This window comes from Pyrus communis, chromosome 12, assembly GCF_041283825.1.
Source record: "Pyrus communis isolate YQ-2024b chromosome 12, ASM4128382v1, whole genome shotgun sequence".
Classification (NCBI taxonomy): Eukaryota; Viridiplantae; Streptophyta; class Magnoliopsida; order Rosales; family Rosaceae; genus Pyrus; species Pyrus communis.
In genome coordinates, this window is record NC_142576.1 from 4,720,208 (window position 1) to 4,733,104 (window position 12,897).

The following is a 12,897-nucleotide window of genomic DNA, read 5'->3' on the forward strand; positions in this document are numbered from 1 at the left end:
AATTTCTCAAAATTACTGTTGATATTGTGTAAATATATGGGCCGGCCCTAAGAAATTGGGGACCCTAGGCGAGCCTTCGAATAGGGGCCTTAAAGTTTTTTGACACCCGATTCGTTGTACATTTATATGTATAAGAAATGTTTCGCTAAATACATGAAAAAGTTCATTTCTACATCAAAAATCATTAGAATTCATATCCAAAGAAAAAAGATATGCAAACATTACTTAAATATTACATGTCTCGCGTTTTTAGACGCAAATGTACTAATTAAGTTTACATAATCTAACTTTTCAACCAATTCTTTTTCAATTGACAAAATAGCTAACCCATTTAATCTTTCTTGTAACATAGTTGATCGAAGATACGATTTGATCAACTTTAATTTTGAGAAACTTCTTTCTGCAGAGACAACTATAGCTGGTATGGTTAACAAAATACGATACGCAACCCATGCATTCGGGAAACAACCATCCATTTGTCTTATATATTTCAGCACTTCCATTGCCCGATTTATTTCCTTCGGGAAAGTTTCTCTCAAGATTCTTAGCTCTATAAATAAGTCTTTTCCATCAATATCAGAATGCTCACCATGTTTCAAAAATCCTTCAAAATTGATACAAAAACTCTTCAAGCTATCATTGTCTACATCTTTTAACTTCTTCAAATTAAACAAAAGCCCAAAAGTTTCTTCGTATTTCTGAAATTGCTCAAACCTGATATGAAGTGAAGTCCGAGCTTGATTAACTATATAAATGAAGTAATCAACTCTAAAAACTTCAATTACTGATTGTGTTGCCACTTCACTAGCACTCTCATCAAACTGTTTCTTTCTTCGAATGATGCATTTCTCACGAAAAACAGGCTCAATCTCCATCTCACTTGTTATATTCTTAGCTTCAATCATTGCCACTTCAAATCCAGTTTCTCTATATCGATCAAGAACGGATATAAGCCCTTTCAATTGATCAATAGCAACATCAATATGCATGTCTTCTTTTGGAAGAGTTTTGTTAACAATATTAATAGCAAACAACAATTCATGCCAAATAACCATACCTAACAAGAACTCAAAATTCTCCGGCTCATGGATTGCTAGGGATTCGGCTTAACTTTTTGACTTAGGATCTTCACTATTATTTGCCAAGTGAATCAAAGCATCTCTTATCCGTTGAGCACTTTCTCTTATGGGTTTAACATTTTCAATATGACTTTCCCAATGAGTTTGTGACAACAGTTTGAGGGTGTGACTTCCTTGCACATGATTTGTAAAAACTTTCCATTGCTTTGTTGAGGATGAGAACAATGTATATATACGTTGTACCACTCCAAAAAAAGACATAGCTTTAGGACAACAGTTGACCATATCACGAAGAGCAAGATTAAGGCTATGACAGCCACATGGAGTGTAGAATGCTCTAGGATTTATTTCAAGTACTCTGCTTTGCACGCTTTTATTTTTGCCTTTCATATTTGAACTTTTGTCATAACTTTGTCCCCTTATGTCATCAACACCAAGTTCAAGAGTGCTCAATGCACCTAAAAGCACATCAAATAGTGCACGTCATGTTGAGTCATGTACATTTAGAAATTCCAAAAAGAATTCTTCAACCTTTATTGGAGTTTTTGTAACATCCACACACCTTATTATAAGAGACATTTGATCTTCGTGACTAGCATCTGGAGTGCAATCAAGTGATCAAGTATCACTGAAAAATACTTTGCTTCTCTGATTCTTGCTATGATTTCACTTTTAACCTCACTTGCCAACAGTAGTATCAATTCATTTTGAATCTTGTGACCAAGATCATGGTAATGAGTCTCATGTGTATCAATACGCCTAATGTGCTCTTGCATTGTAGGATCAAATTCAGCAATCATTTCAATTACATTTAAAAAAAATCCATTATTCTTTTCATACAGCTTCTCATTGTCTCCACGAAATGCCAAAGTAACTTTTGCAAGTCTTTTCACAACAGCAATTATCCTCCATAACACTTGTCTCCAATGTTCTTTCTCTTTGCTGATTTGTTGTTGCACATTTTCATCAATTGTTTTACATTTTTGCGATCTTCTTTCCAATTCAATCCATTCACTCATGTAGTGAATGTGTTCCTTGCTAGTTTTATGAGTTGTAAGCCTGTGACCAATATTCTTCCAATCTTTAAAACCCTCATTATCCAGATAAATCTTGATTCCAATTTGCTTGAATAACTTGCAACAAGAACAAAATACTGTATCCAAAGAACATGAGTACACTAGCCACTTCCTATCTTGCGTCTCCCCATTAGGCAATTTTCTAATGTAATGTACAGGAGAAAAATGCCTATCTGAATTATCTTTTAGAAATGCGACATCATCAACTCTTTTAGGACCTCTTTCCACTAACATGTCCCTAAGATTTTGATCAATCTTATCCCAATTCCCTAGATCATCAATATTCAAAGGAAAGACAATTTCATTATCTTTACCATTCTCATTAGCTTGATCATGTTCTTCAATGTCAGTCTCAATCAAAGGTTTATCTTCTTGCTCTTTACTACCATCATCAGATATAGGCTCACATCGCTCATCTTGCTCTTCGTTATTAGTCTCAGTCATGAATTCATCTTTTTCCCCATTATTGTCATGATTCCCTTGTTCCTCATTCACTAAACAGTCATCTTGTTTCTTGAAAAACTTACTAAGAGATCCAGCCTCAGACTTTATTAATGCTTCTTCCTTTTCCTTATTCCTTCTTTTTTGAGACCCAGAGAGATACTTTCTGTTTCTGTTAGTGGGCTTACTATTTCTAATAGGAGGCATGATAATCAACTCTTTTTCAATCAGGAAATCACAACCCCACAATCAACAATCAACTCAATATTCTATAAACAACAAATTGACAGAGAAACAAACTAAAATTCAAAATTCACCCACTACCCAACACAAAAATTTGATACAAATGACACAACACAAAACGAGGTGCATAAAAAATACGGTAAAATTCAATATTGAAACTTTGAATTATCTTGAACCAAAACTAGTTAGGAAGCAAAAGTAACCAACCTTGTTAAGTGCATCCATAATCCAATTATCTTCTTGAAGGGATTTAACCACTTTGTTAAGTGCATCCACAAGGTCGAATTTTATAACTACAATATAGACATTTGACAAGTGAATACTCTGCATTAAAATAAACAATAACCATTAAAATAAACCAATCTTAAACCCTAGAAAAATCGAAAATCCTAATTATATTTACAAACACTTACAAATTAAATTATAGGAAAAAAAAAAAAAGGCATAAGAGAATAGAAGCATTGATCAATGAGGTTACCTATCCTCTGCAGGTGGGAAAGAACTGATTCACTGCATTCGCAGGGCAGGACCGGCAGGAGCAGAGTTACAAATTGCCTTCGTAGTTGCTGTTAAAACCCAAAGAAAAGGGTTAAATTGTCGCTGAAGCCCTGCACCCCACCCAAGACACTTTGTACACCAAGTTTCAACTTTCAAGACTATTATATGATTTTATACTTAAATATTTTATTAAATTCAAACTCTAAAAATATATTTATATATATTATATATATACACATACTTAAGAAATATTTTGGGCCTTCCGGCCCTTCCCAAGGCCAAAAGCTGCACAGCAAGTTCCAAATTTTTTTTATTTATAATTTCATATTGAGATATTTTACTCAAACTACAAAATTATATATATATATATATATATATAATTATTATTAGCATTCCAAAATTCTAGTGGAGTACGTTCCAAACTTTCTATATTTGAAAAAAAATATATACTTGTAAAAAATGTAGGATGAGATTTTTAAAATGTAAATAACACTTATATATATATATATATATATATATATATATATATATATATATATATATATATATATATATATATCATGGGGGCCCTAGGCGCCCGCCTACTCGGGCTACTCCCAGGACCGGCATGATGATAACACGCATTAAAATTGTGTTGGAAGGATACATCATATACTAGTTATATACCATCAATATACATGCCTGCCAATGCATTTAATATATTTCCTATATATGAAAGATATATTAAACAAATGACACGTATGGTACTACTGGTATGGCTATTTTGGTTCAAGCATGTTAAGGTGGTTTTTGCTTATATTGCCGTGAGCTTGGCTTATGATAAAATTGTAGCTTTTGGTTTGAACCAATTTTCTCAAGAGAATTGAATGGCATATTATGCTTAAAAACTAATTATGAGAGATAGCAACATTAACAGCACAGAAGATTTGTCTACAATTTTGCTTTCCTCATTAGTCATTTAATTATATATGCATGATTAGTTAATTATGAAGAATTGAGGCATAACTTGTTGATTAACAGCTGAGAGTGATAGAAAGCATTTAGCGGCAAGAACATTATACAAATGAATGAGGTTTATAGTAATCTATGTAACAATTCTCATTTGTGTTTTATCTATTTTTATGTAAGAATTAATTATGAGTTTGTCATGTGATTATATATATGCTTATGTAATAAAGAAGTGGACATATAAATTTAAAAGGCATGAGGGATACCCAAAGAGTATTTTGGCAGGAATCCTTTTCCGTATTAGAACTTAGACATATATATGAAAAGACTGTCAAGGGACATGGGACGCTAGGCATATGGTAGCTGGGGCGGCACATGAGGAATTTGAAATTTTGTATCGCTGGACGTATAGATCCAGAAAGACAGGTAGTGCTTGCCTTGGGAAGGAAAGACTGTTTTCCAAGTTTGTTAAATTTTGCTTCAATGTTACGTATCATCCAATGATATGTAAAATAAATGGTTATAATTGAAAATAAATAGAATTAGGAGCCAATTTATGCAATGCATTAGTCATCTGTTAGGAGTCGATTTAAGAGGATTTTTAACGGATATATGATATTAAAATAAAATACTAAGTAAATGTATGACATTTAAATGTTTTAAAGATGATATATATGGTTGCAATTGAACACAACATATAATTTACACTTCCCTTTTTATTGGCTTAGTCCAAATCGCTTTTTATCTGCTTTGTTTGCGGAGCTATTGTCTTGTCTTGTGCCTCAAGCAGAAATACGAGGAGGCCGCCCTTGACAAGAAAAGGAATAAATAAAGAAAAGAAAGAGAAAGCTACCGATCTTCAGCAATCATATTGGAAGAGTACTCGGATAGTACCATGTCTTGTCCTCAAGCAGAAATACGAGGAGGCCGCCTTTGACAAGAAAAGGAAAAAAAAAGGAAAGAGAAGGCCACCGATCTTCGTCAATCATGTTGGAAAAGAATGCTTGGAAAGTTCCATGTGATTGTCTGAATGGAACACTGAACAGGGACTTGATGCTCAAATATTCAAGTTCGGATGCCTTTACTTATTATGAGGTAGATTGTCTGCCCTCCTGTTTGGATGTTTTTCCCATTCTCTTCTATTTGTGCTGTCACGGTTAAGTCACGTCAACATTTTATATTTCTATTACTTTTTGTCTTATTATCTCTATAAAAAAATCAATATAAAATATTGACGTGATTTAACCATGATCGTACAAAATAAAAGGGGATGAGAAGGGCATCCAAATAGAAGGGCAAACAATCTGCCTCCTTCCTTATTATGCTACAGACAGAAATGATGGGAAATACAATCCAACTTCATTCTCTACTTAGGTTATGTCATTTCCTTGAAACTTAATTTGATTAATTAAAGCTTGTGTGAAACTGATGGGAATGGGTCTGATTAATTGATTTGCTCCTGCCAGATTAGTCAAGCTTGTTCAACAAGTTTGTTTTTCTTTTTTCTTTTTCTAATGCTTTTGGACTCTCCACCTGTAAGAAAATGAAAAGTCTTTAGGTCTACAAATAAAAAGATACAAATAACTTTCTCTAAAGGGGAATCTAATAGAAGATTTCATTACTCAAGCAAAATGCTCATAAAGTACAAATAGGTTTGTCGGTATGCATGGGGCGGCTCTGAGAAATCGTTGCCCGAGTAAAACCTCGTATGAAAGCTGTGTCTCAAATGAAATTATATTTGGACAAGACAAAAGACAAGAAAGACAATGTTACTTAAAGTTGGGATAACATATAGTATTTGATGTCCCATTTTCCCAACAACTCGGGATTTTAAAATTAATATTATGCTTGTTGTAATGAAAAAGAAATTTAAAATAAATATCCAGAAGGTTAGTACGCCAGCATATAGCAACTAGGAATCCAACCAGTCGATGACGAAACAAAGACCTCAGGCGGTGACGTGAAATAAATTATGATCAACCAAAACTAAAAGTAAACAGAAAATAAGATAGCGTGATGAAAAATGTTAAAGAGACTTTTTGAAAGTATGATTCTCTATAGATTTGACTTTTCGACACTTTACATTTTAAATAAATTTATGTGCCGATACTATAAAACATTATACCAAAACATGAGGTGGTAGAAAATTTCACTTTTAAAAAAGTCTCCTTAGTATTTCTCTGAATCATATAATAAATCTTGATAATAACAGGTCCTTACTATTAACGATGGTGATAATGATTTTTGATCGGGTTATCATGATTTAAGGTCTCTTGAATTGAATAAGCAAGACATAGCATATGAAATGTACCACCTCACGACATTACAAGAAAAGTTAACAATAGCCACTACAATGGTTTATACAAAATGAGGTGGTTAAACCCTTAACAGTGACTAAGAGCAATTTCAGTGTGTAAAGGTTTCCCATGGTAATGAGCAATTGAATTCCCTCAAGTGAATAGTAATTGTCTTTAATGAACAGTAATTGCCTTTTGTATCTCCACCCCTAAACTGAATAGCCATGAAAATGGGTAAAAAAATATTAGTATTTTTATTTTATAAAAAAAAAATATTTTTTTTTGTAAATTTCGAATATAATTTTTAACCAATCTCGTCACACCACGTGTCATTATTCGAAAGTACAATTTTTATAAATAGATTACGATAAGATTTTTAACTAATTTCATCGCGCGACATGTCCTTAATTGTTTAGAATTGCTGGAAATATTGAAATGTGGTGTAAAGTGGGAGAAAATAATAAGGTATTTATAGAAAAAAAATATTATCATTTTTCTTTTTAATTTATTCAGATCTTTAATTTTTTTTAAAAAAAATTATTAACTTAATTAATTTGGACCATCGGATTACAAAATAAATAAATAAATAAATAAATTGAAATCCAACAGTCCAGAATATGACACGTGTCCCAGCGTCTGAACATGTGTTGGAGACACGCCCCCATGCGAGCTTGTTAGCCACACACCTGACACAAATTATTTTACATCGTGCTGAGGTTAGCCTTGCGTCACTCTTTCCTCAAGCACTTAGGCCTTGGTGTCACATCCCGGCCCAGAGCGGACCACTTCTCGGGCCCGCTCCACCACCATAGCACGATATTGTCCGCTTTGGGCTTACCATTCCCTCACGGTTTTATTTTTGGGAACTCACGAGCAACTTCCCAGTGGGTCACCCATCATGGGATTGCTCTAGCCCCCTTATCGCTTAACTTCGTAGTTCCTACGGAACCCGAAGCCAGTGAGTTCCCAAAAGGCCTCGTGCTAGGTAGAGATGGGAATATACATTTAAGGATCACTCCCCTAGGCGATGTGGGATGTCACAATCCAGCCCCTTTAGGGGCCTGACGTCCTCGTCGGCACACTTACGACCAAGGTTAGGCTCTGATACCAAATGTCACATCCCAGCCCGGGGGACCACTTCCAGGGCCCGATCCACCACCGTAGCACGATATTGTCCGTTTTGGGCCCTGACCACGCCCTTACGGTTTTGTTTTTGAGAACTCACACGAGAACTTCCCGATGGGTCACCCATCCTGGGAATGCTCTCACGCGCTACTCGCTTAACTTCGGAGTTCCCATGAAACCCGAAACCAGTGAGCTCCTAAAAGGTCTCGTGCAAGGTAGGGATTGGAATATACATTTAAGGATCACTTCCCTGCGCGATGTGGGATGTCACAATCCACCCCCCTTAGGGGCCCGACGTCCTCGTCGGCACACTCGCTACCAGGGATAGGCTCTGATACCAAATTGTCACATCCCGGCCCGAGGCGGACCACTTCCCAGGCCCGCTCCACCACCGTAGCACGATATTGTCCGCTTTGGGCTTACCATTCCCTCACGGTTTTGTTTTTGGGAACTCACGAGCAACTTCCTAGTGGGTCACCCATCATGGGATTGCTCTAGCCCCCTTCTCGCTTAACTTCGGAGTTCCTACGGAACCCGAAGCCAGTGAGCTCCCAAAAGGCCTCGTGCTAGGTAGAGATGAGAATATACATTTAAGGATCACTCCCCTGGGCGATGTGGGATGTCACACTTGGGTTTGCGCTTGAGCTCTCCCTCGGGCTCCCCCTCAGCCCAATAGCCCAAATGGGCTGAAACCATTTGGCAGGCAATTAGGTTGCTAAAGCAGCCTGTCCACATGGCCAAAAGGCACGCTGGAGCTGCTCTAAAGAGGTGGGTAAAGGCTTATCCAACCCATTAGACCATCTTCAACCCTTGGGCTAAAAGCCAAATTTTTTAGCCTGGAAAATTTAGCTTTTAGCCCAGAAGCAACTTTTATACTTCAAACATTCTAGCCTAAAATTTTAGCCCGAGATTGTTAAAGAATGAACTTAGGCTATTTTTTTTCCTTAAATTTACTTTAAAAAAAAAATATGTGGACTATCGTAAATTAATTTTATGAACATTTTAATCTAAAAATATTTAAATTCCGATAAATATTGAAAAATCACTAAATCAATACATGAAACTCATGAAACACTATGGAAGAATATGAAAATCACGATAAAGATGTATAAACACAAAATACATAAAACACACAAGACACACAGAACACATGTAAATGACATACACAATTGAGTTTTGTGTGGATGTTTGAACAAATACATAGGTATTTATAGAGTTTTTTTTTTTGGTGAAGTTTGAGTTAAATAATTTATTTTAAATTATTTTAACCGTTGGATTTAAATTTGGGCCGTTAGATCTTTTTCTATCGTTAGATTTGATTATATTCGATCTCAGCTTTTGGATTCAATGTATTTTAAAATTAAATTTTAAAAAATAAAATAAAATTTGGATCTAGACCGTTGGATCAACCAACGGTCCAAAAAGCCCAGTTGTCTGGCGATAAAAAGAGTCATTGGGCTCATAATGGCAGCCGATAGCGGCCTTGACAGTGGGTCCCACCCTGTCGGGTGCTGAAGGCCTCAACCCGCATGGGACGAGTTGGGCGCGTGATCGGGCTGAGATTGGGCTCCCTTTGGGCGAGTCCACATATTTCTGGGCTATTTGTTTAGGGGGTATTTGGCCTTGGTTTGGCATTTGGCTTTTAGCCCAAAGATTTGGCTTGGGTTGGGTATTTGGCCTTGGTTTGGCTTTTAGCCCAATTACAAAGCACCACACCATTTACTTAAACAATTACTACTAAATTAACAAATATTATAATTGTTAAAACAAATTCTATGCAGGTCGCCGAAGGGGATTTGCAAGTACAAAAACAAGAGAAAGTTGTGAAACCAAGCGTCCGGAAATGTGGTTTCCAACATAGGTGTTTCGACGATCAAGTCAGAAATATGAGGAGTCAGAAGGCTTATCCATAGGCCTTTTGAAGTCAACTTCTGAGTGCTCTGTCGATTGTCTAGGTCATCAGAGCAATTGAATCAGAGATACGGTTCAGTGTGGTCTGCTGCATCAACAATATAGGTTGTGTCAGCTTGTTGCAAGTGTTGCAGGCGCATCATGGGTCAGGTAGCATCAACCTGTCCAGTCAAATCAACTGTTGAAATTTGGTAGTTGCGATTTGATTGGGGAATGATGGAATTTGAGTAGAGGAGTTGTTGGACATTGCACGGGGGTCCTAAGCACATGCACTCCGGTCGGGGAGTCTATGAGGTGGCGGACCACATAATCCCATTATGGATGTTATAATTGAATACTTTGTAATCATATGAATGTTATATTTGAATACTTGCTTGGGTATAGAAGAAAAATATGTTGAAAATACATGAATTTTCTTTCCAATATGCTTGCTCAAGTAATGAGAGGTATTTTGTTAGTAAAAAATCAATTATTAGCAAATATATTATATTACCTTGATTGATTAAAACTATCGTTCATCTTTATTATTTCAATTATTGGAGTTGTATGCGGGTACGGTTAAAAAAATGTAAATAGACGCAAAAAGGGGTAAATGGATTAAAAAATGGATAAACGGGCATGATTAAATGGATATACGGTTACGGTTAAATGAGTACGCGGTTATAGGTATGGTTAACCATTTATAAACGGTTATGGGTATGTGTATAACCGTTTAGGCAATTACCCGATATGTAAACGGTTATGCGGGTATGATTATAAATGGTTATAGGTAAATAACCGCGGTTACTTGCCCACCGTAACCATTTCCCATCCCTAATCCCATACAACTCTGCCTGCAGAGTTGACTCACGATTCCCCTCTGTAACCACCCCGTGTTGTCAGTTTGCTACAGTATTATCCGGAGTGCCTCTTTCATTCCGAAACAGGTCGACAAAATGAACAGGATCCTAGGGGCAGTGGGATTCCGACCCTTGCGCAGTTCACTATTCCGGAGATGTGCAAAATATGGTCTCACAATAACCATCTCCATTAATCTACCAATGTTTTATAATGAAACCCATGGGTTGCAATTTAGTTCCAACAAAAGCCAAAAACTTATACAATCCCTTAACCATTCAAGCACATGGCATACTACATTCGACGCTTAAAATTCGGAAAGCACCGCATTTCATGATTCATGATATTATCTGCGTATCAGATTCAACCCACTATTCTTTCCACATCAAAATTTGCTACCATTTCTAGCTACAAATTCCCACAAAAATCCAAACATGTATGCCTTAACTGTTTGTACAAAATTCGAATGCTTAACTCAAATATTATGGAAATCAGTTAAACTCGGAAATAGAAAATGGGTAAAGCTTAATCTAGCATAATTTTGCACGAATTTATCGAAATTAGACCTCGCTAGAAGGGATTAGGGTTTCATAGTTAGATAGGTCAATCATGTAGATCATATAGCTAGGGAATATTGTATTTATTCGGATGCTATATATTTCGTTCAAATTTTAAATGCTTATGTGAAAAGGATTTGTCCATTTTTGCCACAAGATTGCAACGATATATGTTGTAATTTGCTTGCTTATGTGGTTGATAAAATTAGGGTAATTTTGTCTAAAATCAATATAAAATTACAATGTTGACAATAGATCAACAATATTTAAGTTAATTATAAGTAGGCCAATCATGTATTATAATACTTAAATGCCTTTAAATAAACAATAATTACAAAATATGCCACTACAGCTATCACCCACTTGAACTGACACACTCTTTCTCATATTTTTATATTTTGGAATAGGTCAAAACGAATTCAGACACTGTAATGCTGTGTTTATTTCCTAATTTTGTTTTTCACATTTGGATCCAGACACTGCGTTGCAGTGTCCATTTTCTAGTTCTGTTTTTTCCATCACTCATCGTGCAACTCTTGATTTTTACATTTTGATTCAGACACTGCAATGTAGTGTCTGTTTCCCTGGTTCTGTTTTTATATTATTGTTACATTTAGATTCAAACACTACAATGGAGTGTTCATTTTCTGACTCTATTTTTCTTTTTCTCTTTTTGACATTTTGATTCAGACATTGCAATGTAGTGTTCGTTTCCTTGGTTCTGTTTTTATATTATTTTTACATTTGGATTCAGAAACTGCAATGCAATGTTCGTTTCCTAACTCTGGTTTTTTTTTTTTTTTGACATTTTGATTTAGACACTGCAATGTAGCGTCCGTTTCCCTGGTTCTGTTTTTATATTATTTTTACATTTGGATTCAAACACTGCAATGCAGTGTTCATTTCCTGACTCTTTTTTTTTTTTTTTTTTGACATTTTGATTCAAACACTGCAATGTAGTGTCCGTTTTCTGGTTCTGTTTTTATGCAGTATCTGATTTGGGCTTCAATTAAAACATATTGAAAATCAACAGAGAAGAAGACCAGAATCGCAAGGGAGGTGGTTGGAAAACTTCAAATGGCCATAACGGGTTCATTTCTCAACCAAATTCAAAGATTCAAAAGTCAAAATAAAGCTCAAGAGGTAAGGAATAGAAATATACCTAATTGGGGCTGAGTCGTGGCAAAGTTGGCCGAAAAATACCTATAACCTCGCGGGTCCTTCGTTGAAAACTAGGAAAAATTAATTTGAGTTGATGATATGGACCCAAACGAAGAGGAGTTCTCAAGCATCGGCGAATCGAGGACGGAGTGAACGTCCTGCCCGTTCCCACCGCCGTTACATCCGCCCTGTTTTCATTCTTGCAATTCACAGTAACTGAAGCCTCAACGTCTCTTGAACCGGAGTCCAAATTATTGGCAGCCCCACCTGAAATCAAATTGTCGTCGAGACCCAGGAAGCAATTGACGAAGGCGGAGTTGGAGAACCCCGATTGAGCATACCAAACTCGCCAACGTAGCACAACGACTTGTCGTGGAGGCGGGGGACGATGTGGCCGCCGTAGATGCACATGAGGTGGAGCCTATTGGTGGGGGGATGGGATCGTCCCATGAGTTGGTGTTACGGGAGCGAGGGGATGAGTCAAGGGACTAAGGTGGTGGGATAAAAGAGAAGGAGAGAAGGATAAAATAGTCAAATGTTAACTACATATAATGAATTAAAAACACATGTGGCACTCATCATTGACCTATGTCTAATTAATTAAAATATGTCATTGATTAAGTTCAAAACAAAAACATGCCATTGGTATATGACTAAATAGTAAAGTTTTTATTGATTTTTGACTAAATTACCAATAAAATTAACTGAAAATATGTTGTTCATT

The 12,897-nt window shown here is 36.1% G+C and overlaps 1 protein-coding gene across 1 annotated transcript; it reads right to left on the bottom strand.

Moving 5' to 3' along the window:
* Window positions 1–221: 221 nt before the first annotated feature.
* On the bottom strand, window positions 222–1,055 carry LOC148692211 (uncharacterized). Its single transcript, XM_088681145.1, has one exon. It carries the CDS (start codon window positions 1,053–1,055, stop codon window positions 222–224), a length of 834 nt encoding a protein of 277 aa, XP_088537271.1.
* Between the last annotated feature and the right edge of the window lie 11,842 nt (window positions 1,056–12,897).

Excerpts from the sequence above, each read along its gene's own strand:
- LOC148692211 (XM_088681145.1), bottom strand. The coding sequence starts at position 1,055 with ATGGTTATTTGGCATGAATTGTTGTTTGCTATTAATATTGTTAACAAA.